We start from the raw sequence: 17441 nt of genomic DNA, 5'->3' as shown, positions 1-17441 counted from the left end.
AGAGAGCAAACGCCATGGAGCAGTTCTCCCACCCACTCCCACATCACCCTGATCACGGAATACACTGGCTACCTGTGGAATTTCTGTTGAAACGCTAATGCATGAGCTGGTTCCTTGAACTTAGCTATGGCTTTCCGTTGCTGGGGAAGCATCTGTAAACTCTAGAAGAAGAAAACAGAAAAACATTTTAATATCATGTTTTATGTGTTGAGAAGAAAAGAAAAAAAGAAAAGAAAAAGAAAAAGAAAAAGAAAAAGAAAAAGAAAAAGAAAAAGAAAAAGAAAAAGAAAGAAAGGAAAGAGAAAACACCCAATGTATTTATACATTAGCTTTAACACAAAGTTTAAGTCCAGGATGACATTTGGATCATTAAAGAAAACTGTACCTCCCTAGCAATTTTTATCTTATCCAGAGTATCTATCCCAAAACAGTCATTCCCATGAGTAGCATGTATATCCTTCCAGCCTGGTGTTAAGACCTTCCATCACCTGGCCACGTGAGCCACTCCGTCTTCTCCCTCAACCCACCTTGTGAGTCTTGGTGGCAGACAGTTGTGGAGAGTCACTTCCTGTCTGCATGCCATTTTGCCAGGGGATCCTCTGTGTGGCCCTCACTAATAAGCTTTTTAAAGAGCAATACTCATCACACAGGAGGAAACTGCCATTTAGCAAGGGGACCCAACAATTACCACTAGGGTAAACTGAGGCTTTTACATATCTAGCTGGTCACATTTTGCACTTAGAAGTGGATCACTGAGTGACATCGCAAATTAAGTCTTCAGGAGCAAGAGCAACCATCACAGGCAGCTACTCTGCAGTGAAAACCAAGTTATTCTGTGAAGAAGACATGGAAAGAAATGATCCATCGGGTGACAAGAATCTTATTGTCTGAAAAGCAAGCACTGTCAAGAGGTAACTTGTACCTAGTCCTCACACTGGCCCTGAGGAGGACGCACACACGGCTCTGAGTTTTCTCTGAGGCCTTGGGGTCTAGGATCCCAGGATCTGTGAAGGACAGGTCAAAGGAAGAGACCTTGTGATCCATCAGCCAATCCCACTCTCAAGCGCCTAATGCTTCCCAAGCATCCTGATGATGCAGGCAGCTCAGCACGTGTATCTGGGGCACTGAGCAGGTTCCAGCCTCTGCAAAGGGCAGGGCATGCGGCAGCTGAAACGGAACACTGGCTCCCTGGACACACTGCCTCGATGCCTCAGGATAGCACACAACTCGATGCCTCAGGGTCTGAGCTTCTGTCTGCCAGAAAAAATAACTGATGCTAACATATGACCCTTAGAAGCATTGACCTATGTGGGTATTTAGTTTTAAAACATTTGTCAAAGATCTACAATGGAAACACACAGCTAAAAATACCACGTACTCTTCATTTCAGTAACCACAGAACGTCTAACCAGTGAACACCACTGGGAGAGCTCTAAGTAAGCACCCACCTCCCCAAAGTCACCTTTCAGTGCTTCACAAAGAAATAAACTGTTTCAAGTCTCCCCATTACACAGGTGTGTACACAGACCACTTGTAGTCGTCACCAGAGCCCCACCCGAGGACTCCTCCCTGACCTGACTAGGTGCACGGGCAGCCCTCGGGGAGCACAGAGCTGTGTCTGCCCGCCTGGTGTGCTGAAGTGAGCTTAGCAGAATTCTAAATCTTTCTTCTTCTGTGGATATAAAAACTGGAAGCAGAAGAATTTACTGATGATGATTAAAGTTACTGTTAACAGCACAAGAAAAGTGCCATAACGTGGTCTTTAATGACTGTCATCGACTTCTCCCTGGGTGCACCCTCAGCATGCGGCTTCCCCAGCCTCGGAGACACACCCAAAGTATGGGGCAGAGGCCCGCTTTCTCTTCCAAGCCGCCAGTCTCATCTGGCTGCTCACTCCCAGGATGAATGAGTTCTGGCTATTGCCACTCTGAAGCTCTGACACCAGGTGACCCCAGCACCTGCACACAGCCCATAGCTAGGCCCTTCCTCCTGGTCCTGTGTGTGCCTCTGGACCAACCACAGGGCTCGAGGGGCAAGAGTGGCGCCCCCACAGTGACACACCTCATGAGGGAGTCAGGAGAACTTACCTAAATTTACCTCGTCTAAAAATAAAAGAACTTTATTTGGAATTGACAGGAAAAACTAATTTATGATATCACAAGTAATTATTCACTCTACAATTCACAGAATCTGGACTCTGAAAATACCATGCTTTTTTTCTGAGGAAAGAATATGTTTCTACATTTCTAGAGTGATTTCCTTGGGGTGACTTCACAATGTGAAATGAAGGCATGAAGCTTCATTTTTACCATTTACCACATAAAATGGTAAAATGCCTGATGCAAGAGCATGTATTTGTACCTAAGGAGTTTAAACCTCAGTCTGACTGAGGAGATGCCAGTCAGGACATGGCCAGCTGAAATTCCTAAGGACCGGCCTGGTTCTCAAGGAGTCAGCATAGGTAATGAGGACACAGCCTTAAATGTGCTTATCTGTTCCCCTCTATCTACATTTTTGTACCTTCTTTTAAATAACAAGTATTTTCTAGATACAAGACTGAGTGTCAGGAAGTGTCTGACCTACCAAAATAAGAGCTACTAGTAATTTCTGTATTGGGAGCAGGGAAGTAGACACTTCACCGAAAGCCAAAAGCCTTATTTCTGTTCACAGGCTTCCACTTTGAGGTTATATACATCTACGGATCAGTACCATACATCCATACAGTTAAACACCAATTCACCCAGAGGAAAGCCAAATTCACGTTTCTCCAGGCCCCTACCACAGGTGCCATGCTGGCACACAGGCGGAAAGCGAACACCAACTTTCATCCTGACGCCTCATTTTCAGAGGTAAGACGCCTTTGCTTCACTTCCCGAAAACAGGTAACTGCCCTTCTTTATGTAGCAAAATGCAAGATGAAACCCCTTGGTTGGCAGCTGCCTGCTCGGACACCCTGCTACCCTACCGGGGGCCAGCTGTCCGGCCCTGATGGGCTCTGACAGCCCACAGCTGGATCCCAGGGAAGGTCCGTGTTGCTCTGAGCCCCAGGCACCTTCCCTTGTTAGAAGTTGCTTCTCCTTCCAGAAAGAGCCTGTGTGCCTGTGCACACGCTCAGAGAAACGAAAATATTATGGAGACGCTAACAGGGTTCTGAGGCCCTGAAAATCTGTTTAAACTTCTTCCCCTTCCGGGGTACCTGGCTGGCTTCATCAGTGAAGCGTCTGCCTTGGCTCAGGTCATGATCTCAGGGTCCTGGGATCCAGCCCCACATCAGGCTCCCTGCTCAGCGGGGAGCCTGCTTCTACCCCCTCTCCCTCTGCCCCTCCTCCGGATCATGCTCTCTTTCACATATATAAATACAATCTTAAAAGTAAGCAAGTAAACTTACTGCATGAGAACAGTCCCACTGCAGCCCTGACCCAGACACCCGCGGTGGGCCACTTCTGTGGCCCGTCCAACAGCCACAGAGAGTACAGAAGGCTCCCCCTTGTGGGCTGGCACCACCAACCTGATCCTCCCTGTGCCCAGCAGGCCTATGCCCCCTCATGGCACAGGGTGCCCACAGAGGCGGACAGCACCAAGGGCAGGCAGCCGACATGCTCACACTGTCAGTCAGGCCCTGCTCCCGGGCCTCCCACATGCATGCGTGCCACCACCACAGGCTGCTTTGGTGCCCAGCCAGTGTCCTCCTGAATCCCAACGTGCCGCACATCCACCTGTGATTCCACCTGTGATTCCGCGTGCCCCGGGGCCTGTTGCTCGTGCTGACTCGGTGCAGGTACATTCCCATAGTCCGTGCCACTGACGCTGCTGTCCAGCTTCCCTCCTGCAGGACAAACCTGCCCTTTGGAACCCATGCAAGCTCTTCAGAGCTCCCGTGCTGTCACACTGGTCTCCTGAAAATCCCTTCTTCCTTTGGGTTACTGCCACAGTGTTTTCAGGACTTTGCCCAATATGGCTCCAAATCCCGTGGCTACGCCTTTATTCTCCTTACACCTTGTGGCGTGAGTCTGTCCTAAGTCTACACTGACTGCACCTAGAGCTTTTTCTCCCAAATGTCCTGAACTTCAAAACTGAACTGCTTTCACTCAAGATTCCAACCTTTTCTACTTCAGCGACCAACCCCCCACAGTGGGTCAGAACGAACTGCATCTTCAGAACAGGTCAAATGCCCCTACATGAGCCAACCTCACAGAACCGCTCAAAGGAGCACTGCCACACTGCAAGGACAGAGCTGCACTCCAGAACTGCAGTGTCCAGAGGCAGCAAGTAAATGTGCGGGACCTAGAAGGCTGTCCAGCACCCCCACATCCCCACCGAGAGCATACACATGGCCATGGGGTACACCTGCTGCACACCTTGTCCTGTCTTGCTTGCCACCCCTCGAGGGCTATGTGGAGGCTGCCCGTCTCTCCTATCCCCCCAGGACTGCCAGGGTGTGAAGGGACAGTCACAAAGGAGTGGTGATGAGAGTCTGAAGAAAAAGCCCAGACTCACAAAGGAGAAGTGCTCCCTCCAAGAGTTACACATCAAGAACTGGCAACATCAGGACTTGCCCCCAAAGCCTAGTCTCAGAGCCTGACCCCAGTGGTGACTCTGGCTGCACGGTGAGGGGTCACTTCTACTCTTGCCCAGCTCAGGTGCTGCTCCCATGACTGCTACTGGGAGAAGTGAATAGAGAGCGGCAGAGAAGATGTGCACGACTGTTGTCAACACAGCTGACAGTGATAACGACGGGGAACTGGTTACAGATTCTCATTAAATGATTTCAAACCTTCTGCTTTTGTGAGCAAACTACTTTTTTGTTTTTACAACAGGACATTTATAGGATAACAAATTTTTCTTCTTGGCACAATTTTAGGCACAACCTAGCAAACAGGGAAATAAAGACAAGCAAAAAAGCCACAGGTGTTTTAAGTAGCTTACTTCCTGACCTGAAGAGTCCCCTTGGCTTCCGTGTTTCAGGACAGAGCAAGAGGTCAGGTCACTCCTGCAGGAAGCTGTGCAAATCACTAGAGAGCAGCTGGGTGTGTGCTCAGCTGCCCATAGTGCTCATGGGCCCCCCTGTGGTCCCCTGCCCTCCCTATGAGCAAGATGCAGGTGCCTCCCAGAGTCTGGGGATCCAAAGCAGAGCCTTTTCTGAGATGTGGACTCGTGCAACATAGCTACAAGTGAGCACCACGTGGCTCTCACTGGGCCATCTTCCCTGAAACTCTGAAACACACCCCTTACTTCTCATGCCACTGCCACCTTCAGGTTGCAACATTTCTACAAAATCTTGCCATTTTTTCTTATTCTGTAAACAATGAGCCAATACAGAATTTTAAAAAGGACTTTGTAGAGAGGCTTCTGAGTACTGTGTACAGGGATTCGGCACTAGTCTGAGAGAAACGTGCTCATCGAGGCCTGCCGCCACACTGGGAAAGCCTCTCGTATGCCGCAGTTTAAGAAGCAGAGCTTGCATGTTGTCACTGTCATTTCCTCTCATTTAAAGCCCCCAAAGGGGGATCCCTGGGTGGCTCAGTGGTTTGGCGCCTGCCTTTGGCCCAGGGCGTGGTCCTGGAGTCCCAGGATCGAGTCCCGCGTCAGGCTCCTGGCATGGAGCCTGCTTCTCCCTCTGCCTGTGTCTCTGCCTCTCTCTATCGTGAATAAATAAATAGAATCTTAAAAAAAAAAAAAGATTTAAAGCCCCCAAAGAACAGGAGCCTTCCTGCTCTAGACACCACCACTTGCTGTGACACCAAGTGTACACGAGGTGGTGCCAGAGTCCAGGCACACAGAAGCTCAACACCAACTCTTCCTCCCGCCAGGACTGCAGAAGGCCAACGACAGAAGGCCTGGATTAGCCAGCATCATCCCTTCCAAGTGTATTTATACTTAAAGCATAAGTGACTCTTGTTATAAAGGTCTCTGTAAAATGTATAGTTAATATCACTCTTCAGCTCTCTAACATTGGAAGGGACTTGTTTATACTTGTTAGATTTTTGTTGTTGTTGTTGTTAAGAAACTTGACATTTTGTGAATGTGGTGCTTAAATATTTATAAACTCACCCTCAAAATCATCCTATGGGACTAGGACTGGCATGATGCACATACTCTGCTGTGTTCCCCAGGGTGGGAGAAGAGGTCCTTCTGTAAGCGCTAAATACATCATCCCAGGGGTTTCTTCAGGGGCAGATGGGCCCTCACCTTCCACCCCATTGTAAAGGTAACTGATATAATCTAGAGAATTCATTCTCCCCTTCCTAGCTTCCTCTTGCTTTCTAATTAGAACAAGGCATTAAATAATCCAAACCTGTTTCTGTTTGGCTTTTAGTTCCCTCAATCAAACTTTATTTCCAACAGAATGATCTCTAATCCTTTTCATAAACAACAACAACAACAACAAAAAGGGCCATTTAAGAGATCTATAAGCCCCAATGCAAAATGCAAAATTCAAGTGTTAAGATGAGTACACTGAGGTTAGGTGACTTAGCAACAGCTCCAAGCAGCCACTGGCTCTCACTCATTGTGTTGAGAAGCAAGTAGCAGCACTATTCAGACCTGAAAACTGTATTTCAGTTGAGGACACTCCAGAGAAATATCAAGACTACCTGTGAGGAAGCAAAGCCACGATCATTAGCAGGTCACATGTGGAAAGCGGCCATGCTGTCACCTCCCGGGGACACGAGACTGCCCATGAGCTCTCCCAGGGAACACCAGTCCTCAGAACTCCCACAGGAGGCTCTGGTTTATTAGTCTGGATTCACTGCTACACTGTTACTGGAGCCCATTCTCCACCACCATTTGTGGGAGAGTCTCAGACCAGGATAAGCACCTGTTCATGAACCTACGATGCTCCGCAAACTGATCCCCGTTGTGATGACCTGTGCGAAGGGGCTGCCTGTGAAGGCAGTGCAAAAGCCCCAGATAACGGACAGCTGTCTCTGGCCACACCACTGCAAGAGACTATACTGAAAATGGAAGCTCAAATTCTTGGTTAACTTTCTCTTATGACACACAAATAAAAATTAACCCTAACCATATCCCTGGGAATCGAAAGGTGGAAGTCGCTATGCCTGAACAGGGAAAGTTTTGGAAGAGATTTCATCCATGCCTCACGTTCAGAGACTCAACAGTAGCAGATTTCAAACATGTTAAGAATTATTTGTATCAACTCTAGTCTGAAAATGTAACCCCATTCACTCATGTAGCAAGAGGCTATAAAACATCCTGAAAGGAAAGCATGCAGAAATCTGACAGTCACACTCCACCTCCTGACCATGCAGGATGTGTGTGACCCAGTGCTGATGGCATCTGGGATGGGAGGGGGTAGGGGGAGGCCAAGTGCAGGACCACAGGACCAGAGAGACACAGGGCTCAAGGAAAACCAGGACCACCCACTTCCCTAATGGTTTACCTACAGGACTCTAGAAGATGCAGATTTCAGGGGTTTAAATGGAGAATTCTGTTTACTACAGAACTGAAGCCATATCTGCAGCCTGCTTGTCAGAGATTTTTTAAGCATTTAGAAGTAACTCATTTTAAGATTAAGAGATCAAAATATAGTATATGTTACTTCATGTCTGTAAAATCTAAACCAAGTTTCATAGCTGATAACATGTGAGCTATTTCTGGAAATTAAGGTCAAGAAGGCCAAATGCTTTACAAGTTTTAAGTTGTTACAAACAAAAGTGTATTACAGAACAAAAAATATAGATGTATAGGTGCCTATGTGAACTTTAGGATAATATGAGGATTTCAAAGGATAATTGTTCAGTTGGCAAAGTTATTTCATAAATTTCATGACTGAGCACCTAAAAATTTCCAAATAACTGAACTCTAAAGCAAGAGTTCTGATATCAGGGATGCACAGTAAATAAAATATGTGTCTTTCTTCTTAAATATGTTATTTTAACAGGAAATACCAACACAAAGGGAACTTAAATCAAGACATAACTGAGTCCTAGGAAGGGGCCCCAGGTGACCCACCTGAATGGGGCCTACTGACATGAGTAGGTTCTTCAGCTGGACATCAGTAGTGGACGAAGAAAGCCCTTCAACAGACACGACACAGGGCTGAGGCTTACACTCCACCACGCGGAGGTTCTGCTTGTTCGGCATCAGGCGCCCCCGGCCCATCGGTCCTGCCACCCCTCGTCCTCTCCCGTGCATGATGACCTGGCAACAACAGAAGTACTATGTGACTTTCCAGTTGTGGGGTTATTTCCCACAGAGAGTAAGATTATAAAAGTGATCAAACAACTCAGAATCCATTAAAATAGACGATAAGCTACAGGATCTTGTGTATTTTTCATCCACTACCACAGCAGGGTTTAATGTCTAAATGAAACCAAACCCAGCAAATCTGGATAGAGGCAAGGAAGGAAGGAGAAGTAGCTAAGTGTGGATCTATCTTGGTACTAAGCACCAAGTATGGTATGAGTAAGTACCTTCTGTGTAAGCACCATTTGCAGATGAAGCAGGAGGATCAGAGGGGTTGAATAACTTATTTGGGTCTGGTCCTAATAGCCCTAGAGCCCAAATCTCTCCCAGCATACTCCAGGCCACATCAGTGGGGATTGGTGCCATCACACAGCCTCCACAAGCCACAGTATTAAGTACCCAAGTCTCCTTGTGACTCTGCGTAGCTGGTACCCTGAGAACCTAAAAGGCAGGTTCCATAGCTGGGGTCACTTCCCAGCTGCCGCACACCACAGTCCCACACGCTGCAAGTTTCTACAGAGCTTTAACAACACCAAAAAAATCCAAGCTGCAGCAATGCCCATGTGCCCACCCCCACCACAGTGATGATGTCACTGGCTTAAGGCAGGTCCCAGACCTTAGGAGTTTCTTAAGTTGCCCAAGGGTTCAAAACCATTGTTCTGGGATCCTTTAAAGAAGAGGAGATAGCAGAATCCTTCTGGTATTTTCTAATTAGAAAATTAGATACAGCACCAAGTGCCAAGTGCTTTCTCTAAAACAAAACTCCTCCTCTGCAGGGTAGCAGTGAAATGAAGGCACCAAAATTCCTCTTGGGAAGTAAGTTTTTGAAAAGTACAAAAAGATATTACAAGAGATATCACACTGGAAAACACATCAAAAAATGCATGCAAACCACATCAATAAGATAAAGGATAAAAACCATATGATTATTTCAATATGCAAAGAAAGCATCTGACAAAGTACAACATCTATTCATGATAAGAAGCAACAACATAGGTCTAGAGGGAATATACCTTAACATGATAAAGGTTATATATGAAAAACCCATAGCCAACATCATCCTCAATGGGGAAAAACTGAGAGCTTGCCTCCAGAGGTCAGGAACAAAACAGGTTCATTGTCACCACTTCGATTCCTCACAGTACTGGAAAGTCCCAGCCTCAGCAATCAGACAAGCAAAAGAAATAAAAGGCATCCAAACTGGTAAGGAAGAAGCAAAACTCTATTTATAGATGACATGATACTACATATAGAAAACCCAAAAGACTCCAACAAAAAACTACTAGAACTGATAAATGAACTCAGTAAAGTCGGAGGATACAAAATCAATGTATAAGAATCTACTGCATTTCCATATACTAATAATGAAACAACATCACGAGATATTAAGAAAACAATCTAATTATCGTGAACAAAGGAAGAAAGGGTATCCAGTGGGAAAAAGTCTCTTCAACAAATGGTGTTGGGAAACTGGACATCCACATGCAGAAGAAAGAAAGTGGACCACTTTCTTAGGCCATACACAAACATATACTCAAAATGGACTAAGGACCTAAATATGAGACCTGAAATCATAATCCTAGAAGAGGTTACAGGCAGTAATTTCTATGGCATTCGCAATAGCGACATTTTCCTAGATGTATCTCCTGAGGCAAAGCAAGCAAAAGCAAAATTAAACTACTGGGAGTACATCAAAATAAAAAGTTTCTGCACTGTGAAGGAGATGGCCAACAAAACTACAAGACAACCCTACAGAATGGGAGAAGATATTTATAAAGGGTGAGTATTCAAAATAGATTAAAAAAACACAATTCAACACCCCCCAAAAAAAATAATCCAGTTTAAAAATGGGCAGAAGACATGAACAGACATTTCTCCAAAGACGACATCCAGATGGCCAAAAGACACATGAATAGATAGATGTCAACACTGCTCATCATCAGGGAAGTGCAAATCAAAACCACGGTGAGCCACCTGACACCTGTCAGAACGGCTAAAATCAAAAACAAATAGGTACACTACAGAAGCAGCCCAAATGTCTCAGACAGATGAGTGGATAAAAAAGATGTGGTGTAATATATACACCTGGAATATTATTCAGCCATAAAAAAAGAATGAAATCTTGCCATTTGCAATGGTGTGGATGGAGTAAGAGAGTATTATGCTAAGTGAAGTCAGTCAGGGACAAATACCATACGATCTCACTCTTTATGTGGGATGTTAAGAAAGAAAAGAAATGTACAAAGAAAAAAAGAAACCAAGAAATAGACTCTTAACTCTAGAGAACAAACTGATGGTCATCAGAGGGGAGGTGGGTGGGGGAAAGGGGATTAAAAGTGCACTTTTGGGGATCCCTGGGTGACTCAGCAGTGCCACCTTTGGCCCGGGGCGTGGTCCTGGAGTCCTGGGATCGAATTCCGCATTGGGCTCCCTACATGGAGCCTGCTTCTCCCTCTGCCTATGTCTCTGCCTCTCTCTCTCTCTCTCTCTCTCATGAATAAATAAGATCTTAAAAAAAAAAAGTGCACTTTTCATGACGAACACGGAGTAATATAAGGAATTGCTGAATCACGATACTGTCCATCTGAAACTTAACAATGTATGTTAACACCACACTAGAATTTTTAAAAAAAATTGTTAAGTAAAATTGGCTGGATACCAGCAATAAATAAGTATTCTTATATTCAGGCTAGAAGTTATAATATTAATAATAATATCCTTTACCCAATGGTTACTTATACACCAAGGACCATGCTTTTTATATGTATCTTCTTATGAAATCTTCCCAAGAGCCCACATAAGCCAGGAACGACGAAGGTTTTAGACGTGCACAGCTGTATGGGGGAAGGGGCCTCTAACGTCTCAGCCCAACTGAAGCCAGTTTAGACTGCGGCAACCTTCAAAGACGGGAGATAAGACTTAATGTCTATACTCGTCTTCTGTTGCAAAAAGGGAATAATTTCATTTGCTCCTACATCATCAAGAGCTTATGATATAATATATACTAAGTAATTTAAATATTTCAAAGACCCCAAATGGCTTTCATATTAATATGATTACTACTTAGTATCAGTAAAAGAACAAGTAGAGAGATGGGAATATCTAGTAGACTGCCGAGCTTTCTAGAAGAACTCAAAGCAGATGTTGCTGCCCTGCTTCCTTCCTTACATAATTCCATCAGACAAGGGGCATCTGACCTATGCACCCAGAGGGGACTTCACTGTCAGGCAGAGAGGCGAAGGCTTTGGGGAAGCCACAAGGAGGGCTCCCCAACCAGCTGAGGGGAAGGGCACCCTACTACAGGGATCTAACAGGACAAGGTGGACACTCCTCTCCTAGGGAAGACTTTAAATTCTTATCATGTTCTTCACACACGGTCCTTCACCCCCAAAGGGCTTGCTTTCCCACCAGGGACCTGGGCAATGGTTCTCTGTCTGCGGAGTCTGGCAAACCAGCAACCTGGGGAAGGAAATGTACAGGACTGGGATCTGTGAGCACAGGCTTGTCTCCAGAGCAGGGCCAGAGCTGCAGCGAACCACCACACCCCCGGTTGTGTGGGCTCTCCAAGTTGTCCCATTAAAAAGTCACGAGGGGAAAGTGCTTTTGTGAACACATTTACTTTCAAAGCCAGAACAAAGGAAATTATGGCTCATTTCTTAATTTACTTGAGCCCTCATACTATGCACTAGACACTCGTATCTGAGAACTGTCCAGATGTTGACCACTGTGACTAGTAGGACATCTACGCATTCCCGGCACTCAGGCATCATGTGCCCACGGCGCGGCCCAGGTAACAGGCAATACCTTCTTGGCCGGATGAACTCCCTGGATGCTCTTGATGCCTGGGGGGCCGGCCGAGTGCACGTGGGAGCCCACCGGCGGGTGCTGGGGCTGCTGAAGAGCCCCCTTGGTCAGCGTCACCTTGCGGGCGGGCTGCTGTCTCACTTCTGGGGGCTGCGGGAGCCGCTGGGGCTGGCCCTCAGGGTGAAAAAAGCCGTCGCTCTCTCCTCCCTGCTGAAACAAGGCAGCGAGCTGGTCAGTACCCGCATGGCCAGGCGGCCTTCCCCAGCATCGGGGAGTCCGCCTCAGCGCTCAACTGAGAGCAAAACTATTTCAAGCAGGTGAGAAACCAAACCTGTCATTTCACTAGAGCCACTAAGGAAATTCCTCATCTGACAGTGTTTGGGTTTTAATCATATCTTTGAAATTTAAAACACGAAGATCTTTAATTACAGGATCCACTCAAGAGGTCTGTGATTAAAGTAAATGCTGTTTAGCTCACTGAAAGACTGCTTAACTTTAAAAATACGTCATACTCAAAATGTATTTGCCATTTTCAAGAGCATTCTTGTTAAAATCTGAGTTTGCACAGGCAGTGGTTTAAAACTTTTAACCCATTTTCAGACCTAATTCCAGGTGGACTGTCTTCGGGACGCATCTCTCTGGCTGTGGCCATAGGCCTGGAGACACAGCACTGACCCCTGGTTCTCTCCTACCCCCCTGCCTCCCGCTGAGACGCCAAGTGCCTCATCCTAAGGAGTCAGTGATTTCAGAGGAGGGAGTCGTGGGCCCTATTACCAGCTTTAGGAGTATCAGAAATCTAACTTTTGAGTTTTACTAACAATCCTTCATTTCTTGACCTTAAAATTGTTATGATGTCACTCAGACCATGAGTCCCCAAATTGAGACTGGACTAATCAATCTCCCCCAGAGACGTGGTCTTCACTGGACAGTCAGGAAGTTTTCAATCAGCAATAAGGAGCAGGCCACACACAGGGAAGGTCAGAGCATTTGCATGACAAGACCCTAACTTTTCCCCTTAGGGAGAGCCACCTGCCTCAACCCATCCTTTTCTTTTGCCAATAACTTTCTTGCTCCATCCTCCTTCTATAAAAAATCTTTCTTTGTGTACATCTCCTGGGAGCCTCCTCTGCTTGCTGTCCAATTCATAAATATTTAATAAAGCCAATTAGATCTTTAAAAGGTTCTCAAAGTTTTGCTATTTAACACATTCACACTGTACTATTTATGTTCACGATACCACAAGGCAGCATAAGAAAATCTCTCTGGATGGTGCCTGTTGGCTAGGTTCAATATTAAATGCAGTGTCTCTCCAAAAGAGTAGCTGGTGACCAAAAAGTAAGTGTGTATAGCAAGAAAATCCTCTTTGCCCTCCTAAGTCACAAAATCTGAACAGCAACAGATGTGTGAGAGTGAACAGTAAGATTCTATCCCTGGTCAGCACAGGAGGTGGGCTCAGTGGGCAGCGCTCTGCCCTCGCAGCCTGCTCTGCGGCCCCTGTGATCCAAAAGGAACTGGGTGGCAGGCACTGAGGGGGGCACTTGACAGGATGAGCACTGAGTGTTATACTATGTATGTTGGGAAATTGAACTCCAATAAAAAAATATACACATAAAAAAAAAAACCAAAAGGAACTGGGTGAATGAGCTCAGCAGCAGCCCTTGTACTCTGTGCTCTCTCCCCTCTAAACTTATCTTTTAGAGACAGTTTAATGGCATAAAGTGAAGGGACAGGGGCTGGAGCAAGATAGGTGTAGATAAGATTAGTGTAAAAACTGCCCAAAGTAATTGGGACCCAAGAAAAATGAGATTAAAAATGTCACATGTGGCAGGGTTTTTGGCTACAGCGACATGAAGAGGATAGCAAATCTCCTCCCCCCAAGACAAATATTTAACTGGACAAAACCATCCAGAACAAGCATTTCAGGTCTCTGGGAATGAACAATAGTCAAACAAGACACAGAGCAGCACCTGGTGCAGGGCCATCTTTGCTCCTCAACAGGGCTCCCCAGGCGACCCAGACGGCAGAGCTGGTGTGGCCTGCAGGCCTGAGGAGCCCTGCAGCACAAGCAGGGCAGTCAGCACAGTCAGGACGAGCAGCCACCTCAGAGGGAAGGGAATGGGGAACACCCACCGAACCGTCAGCCCCCGTCCTTTCTGGAACAATAGTCAACCAGCCAGTAATCTGAGAAACAGAATGAGAAATCTTGGAAATGAAAGAGCTCTCCACCGGTGCCAGGGAGCCAGGGAAGCTCATGGGTGTGCGAGGGCCCAAGGGGGTGGGTAGGAAGGGCAAGTGCTGCCCCACTCACAGACCACTGGCCAATCTCTTCCTGAATGACCGACCAGCCGACCAACAAGCTATGTAACAACATGCTCAAACCACAGGAAGCCAGGCTAAGAAATGAAAGAATAAAAAACTGATAAAAAATTCTTCTGAATAAAAACACAACATATCAAAATCTAAAGCAGTTATGTCAGAAAGGAAAATAAATCTGAAACCAAGAACCTGAGCTTTTATCTCTAGAAGCTGGGGAGGGCGGAGGATCCAATCCAAAATACAAGGAAGGAAACGGTAAGATACAGCAAAAAGCAATGACTAGGAAACAGAAAAATAGAGAAAAATTAATGAAACCAAAAGTTGCATTTTTGAGATCAACAGAACCGATGACCTCTAACGATCAAGAAAAAGGAAGGGTGCCAAAGACCACAGTCAGAAATAACCGAGCCGTTATCACCACAGCCCCTACCAAAATGAAAAAGGACGTCATGACCAGCTTTATACCAAGTCAGGCCACCGAGGTGAAATGAGACTTTCACCGAGGTGAAACACCAAAACAGATTCAAGAAGAAAGAGAAAATCTGAAAAGACACTGAGGTGGTAGTGAAAACCCCCCCCGCAAAGAAAAAGCCAGATGAACTTCCTGGTGAACCTTGTCAGAGCCTCTTTCAGAAAAGAGAGGGGGAGGAAGAACCTTCCTACTCGCCCTCTGAGGCTGGCATGACCCAGATGGAAACGCTGAAGACCTCCCAAGAGAGGCAAGCCACAAAAGAACATCCTCAACAAATGTGCATGAGGAAAGTTCTGTACTAGAGCATCATGCACCGTGAGCAAGCACCGTTTAGCCCAGGAATGCAAGGCTGGTTGTACACTGGCAAACCACGTCATCGCCTGTACTGGTGCAGCAAAAGCATTCTCAATTAAAACTCTCAGCAAACCAGGGATGGAAGGAACCTCTGTCGACTCATAAAGGGCATCCCCTACAAATGGGCAGCTCACATCATGCTTGGTAATGAAGACTGAGTGCTTTCTCCTAAGGACCACTTATGTTCACACTGCCCCCACTGGTCAGGGACACTCAGTTTACCTATTTATCACCTGGGGAGAGTTCTAATCCTAGCCATCCTGGGCTTAAATCCAGAACCATCCATTTTGGACTCTGTGGAGCTGGGATCTCGACATGAGCATATTTTAAAGGCTCTGTGGGTGATGGCTGTGCAGATAAGGCTGTGGATGGCTGAACCAGACAGGTGCCTCCTGACCTGCCATGACTCTGCCTCCAATAAGTGCATTATCACTGCCAGCTGAGAGTCATTCCTACCTTACAGAGAAAGATCCCCAAATGAAAATGGAAGCACTGTGGGAAAGATAGGCCACGCTACAAGACCACAATCCACAGAAACATTTCAGCTGCTGGTCTGTGTTTCTCAAAGCTGCTCCCCAGGTCTTCCACTCAAGGTGGAAGTTGGTGCCCGAGCCAGGCAGGGGTGGCCTATTCTAGGTGCACAAGGTTTCAAAGTCCTTACCTTGAAAAGCTATGTGACCTCTGTTTTTTGGATATGTTTGAATTTTTCTTTTCTTTTAAAGAGGGCATGGGGAGTGGGACAGAGGGAGAGGAAGACTCTCAAGGAGGCTCCATGCCCAGCACCGAGGCTGACATGGGACTCAATCCCACAACCCCGAGATCGTGACTGAGTGGAAATCAAGAGTCAGACACTTAACCAACTGAGTTACCTGGGTGCCCTTTGAATTTTTCTATACTATAAAATTGAAAACCTTAAGGACATATACCACATATCCTCATCTTTCTCAAGAGCCAGGGATCCATTACTAACTTATTTAAAATCCTGAAATTGCATTAGTATGAGATTCATGTATTTCCTATGCATATGTTGAGAAAAACATTCCTCTTTTTCCCATGCACTGACACTTCACACGAAGTCCCAGGTCCTACAAGACGCCGATGTCAGGTGCAGGCGTAGCCAGCCCCGCAAATTCTCCACACAGCTCAGCTACACAAGAGTCTACTGATTGATTGATTCTCCAACTTCCACCCTTTTCACCCACATGAGTAAATGAACTGGCTAGGTCCTGGTTAGCTCTAAGGGAAAGCCTTCTACTGTAGGGACTTAAGGGATCTAAATAAACTCCCTGGAAGCCGACCCGATGAACAGTTCAAGGATTCCTAAAGCACATGCTACGCTATAAGCATCTATAAAAACAAGAGGTTTAGACCTCATCAATCTATTTTGTTCACTATGCCCAAATTTCTTGTCCATGCCAAAGGCCTGAGGTATCTACTGAATAAATCAGTAACTAGTGCATGGTACTTTTAAAAACTGAGTAATTCTCAATGTGCTACAAAAAAGTTGATGGTATAAGGACGCTAGGTTACAGCCACTGTCAATTAGGACACAGATTATTTCCTCAACGTCACTATGAGGCTAAATAGGGCAGCTTTCAAGGCAGCAGTACTACCCTGTGCATCAGAAACAATTATGCCACGCTGCAGAGCAGATAATTAGCTGCTACATACGACCTAAAAAGGGTGATATTCACATGGACAGACAGAATGAATATTGCCATCTTATTTTGCTTTCTCAATCCAAGGCTAAAAACAAGATAATCTAGGTAGTGAAATTTAATTTAAAAAGAAGAGCTCCCCATCGAAAGACGAATGGATAGAAAGAAGATGTGGTTTATGTATACAATGGAATATTACTCAGCCATTAGAAACGACAAATACCCACCATTTGCTTCAACGTGGATGGAACTGGAGGGTATTATGCTGAGTGAAGTAAGTCAATCGGAGAAGGACAAACAGTGTATGTTCTCATTCATTTGGGGAATATAAATAATATTGAAAGGGAATATAAGGGAAGGGAGAAGAAATGTGTGGGAAATATCAGAAAGGGAGACAGAACATAAAGACTCCTAACTCTGGGAAACAAACTAGGGGTGGTGGAAGGGAAGGAGGGAGGGGGGTGGGGGTGAGTGGGTGACGGGCACTGAGGGGGACACTTGACGGGATGAGCACTGGGTATTATTCTGTATGTTGGTAAACTGAACACCAATAAAAAACTGATTTATTAAAAAATAAAATAAAATAAAAAGAAGAGCTCCACCAAAAGTAAGATATTCTAACGAGTCTATGT

The 17441-nt window shown here is 45.8% G+C and overlaps 1 protein-coding gene across 9 annotated transcripts in view; it reads right to left on the bottom strand.

Moving 5' to 3' along the window:
• Window positions 1-17441, bottom strand: part of RBM33 (RNA binding motif protein 33) — a 145100-nt gene that overhangs the window by 6603 nt on the left and 121056 nt on the right. For 3 of the 9 annotated variants that reach the window (XM_025451667.3, XM_025451671.3, XM_025451674.3), the window contains 3 exons: window positions 12010-12219; window positions 7972-8160; window positions 73-161 (listed from right to left, as the gene is read on the bottom strand). In XM_025451667.3, the coding sequence (XP_025307452.1) occupies window positions 73-161; window positions 7972-8160; window positions 12010-12219 (488 nt within the window). The remainder of the gene's footprint in view (window positions 1-72; window positions 162-7971; window positions 8161-12009; window positions 12220-17441) is intronic. The other 6 variants (XM_025451680.3, XM_035700068.2, XM_049095258.1 and 3 more) reach the window with 2 other exon arrangements.

This window comes from Canis lupus, chromosome 16 (assembly GCF_003254725.2).
Source record: "Canis lupus dingo isolate Sandy chromosome 16, ASM325472v2, whole genome shotgun sequence".
Classification (NCBI taxonomy): Eukaryota; Metazoa; Chordata; class Mammalia; order Carnivora; family Canidae; genus Canis; species Canis lupus.
This window is presented reverse-complemented; position numbering and strand designations above follow the sequence as displayed.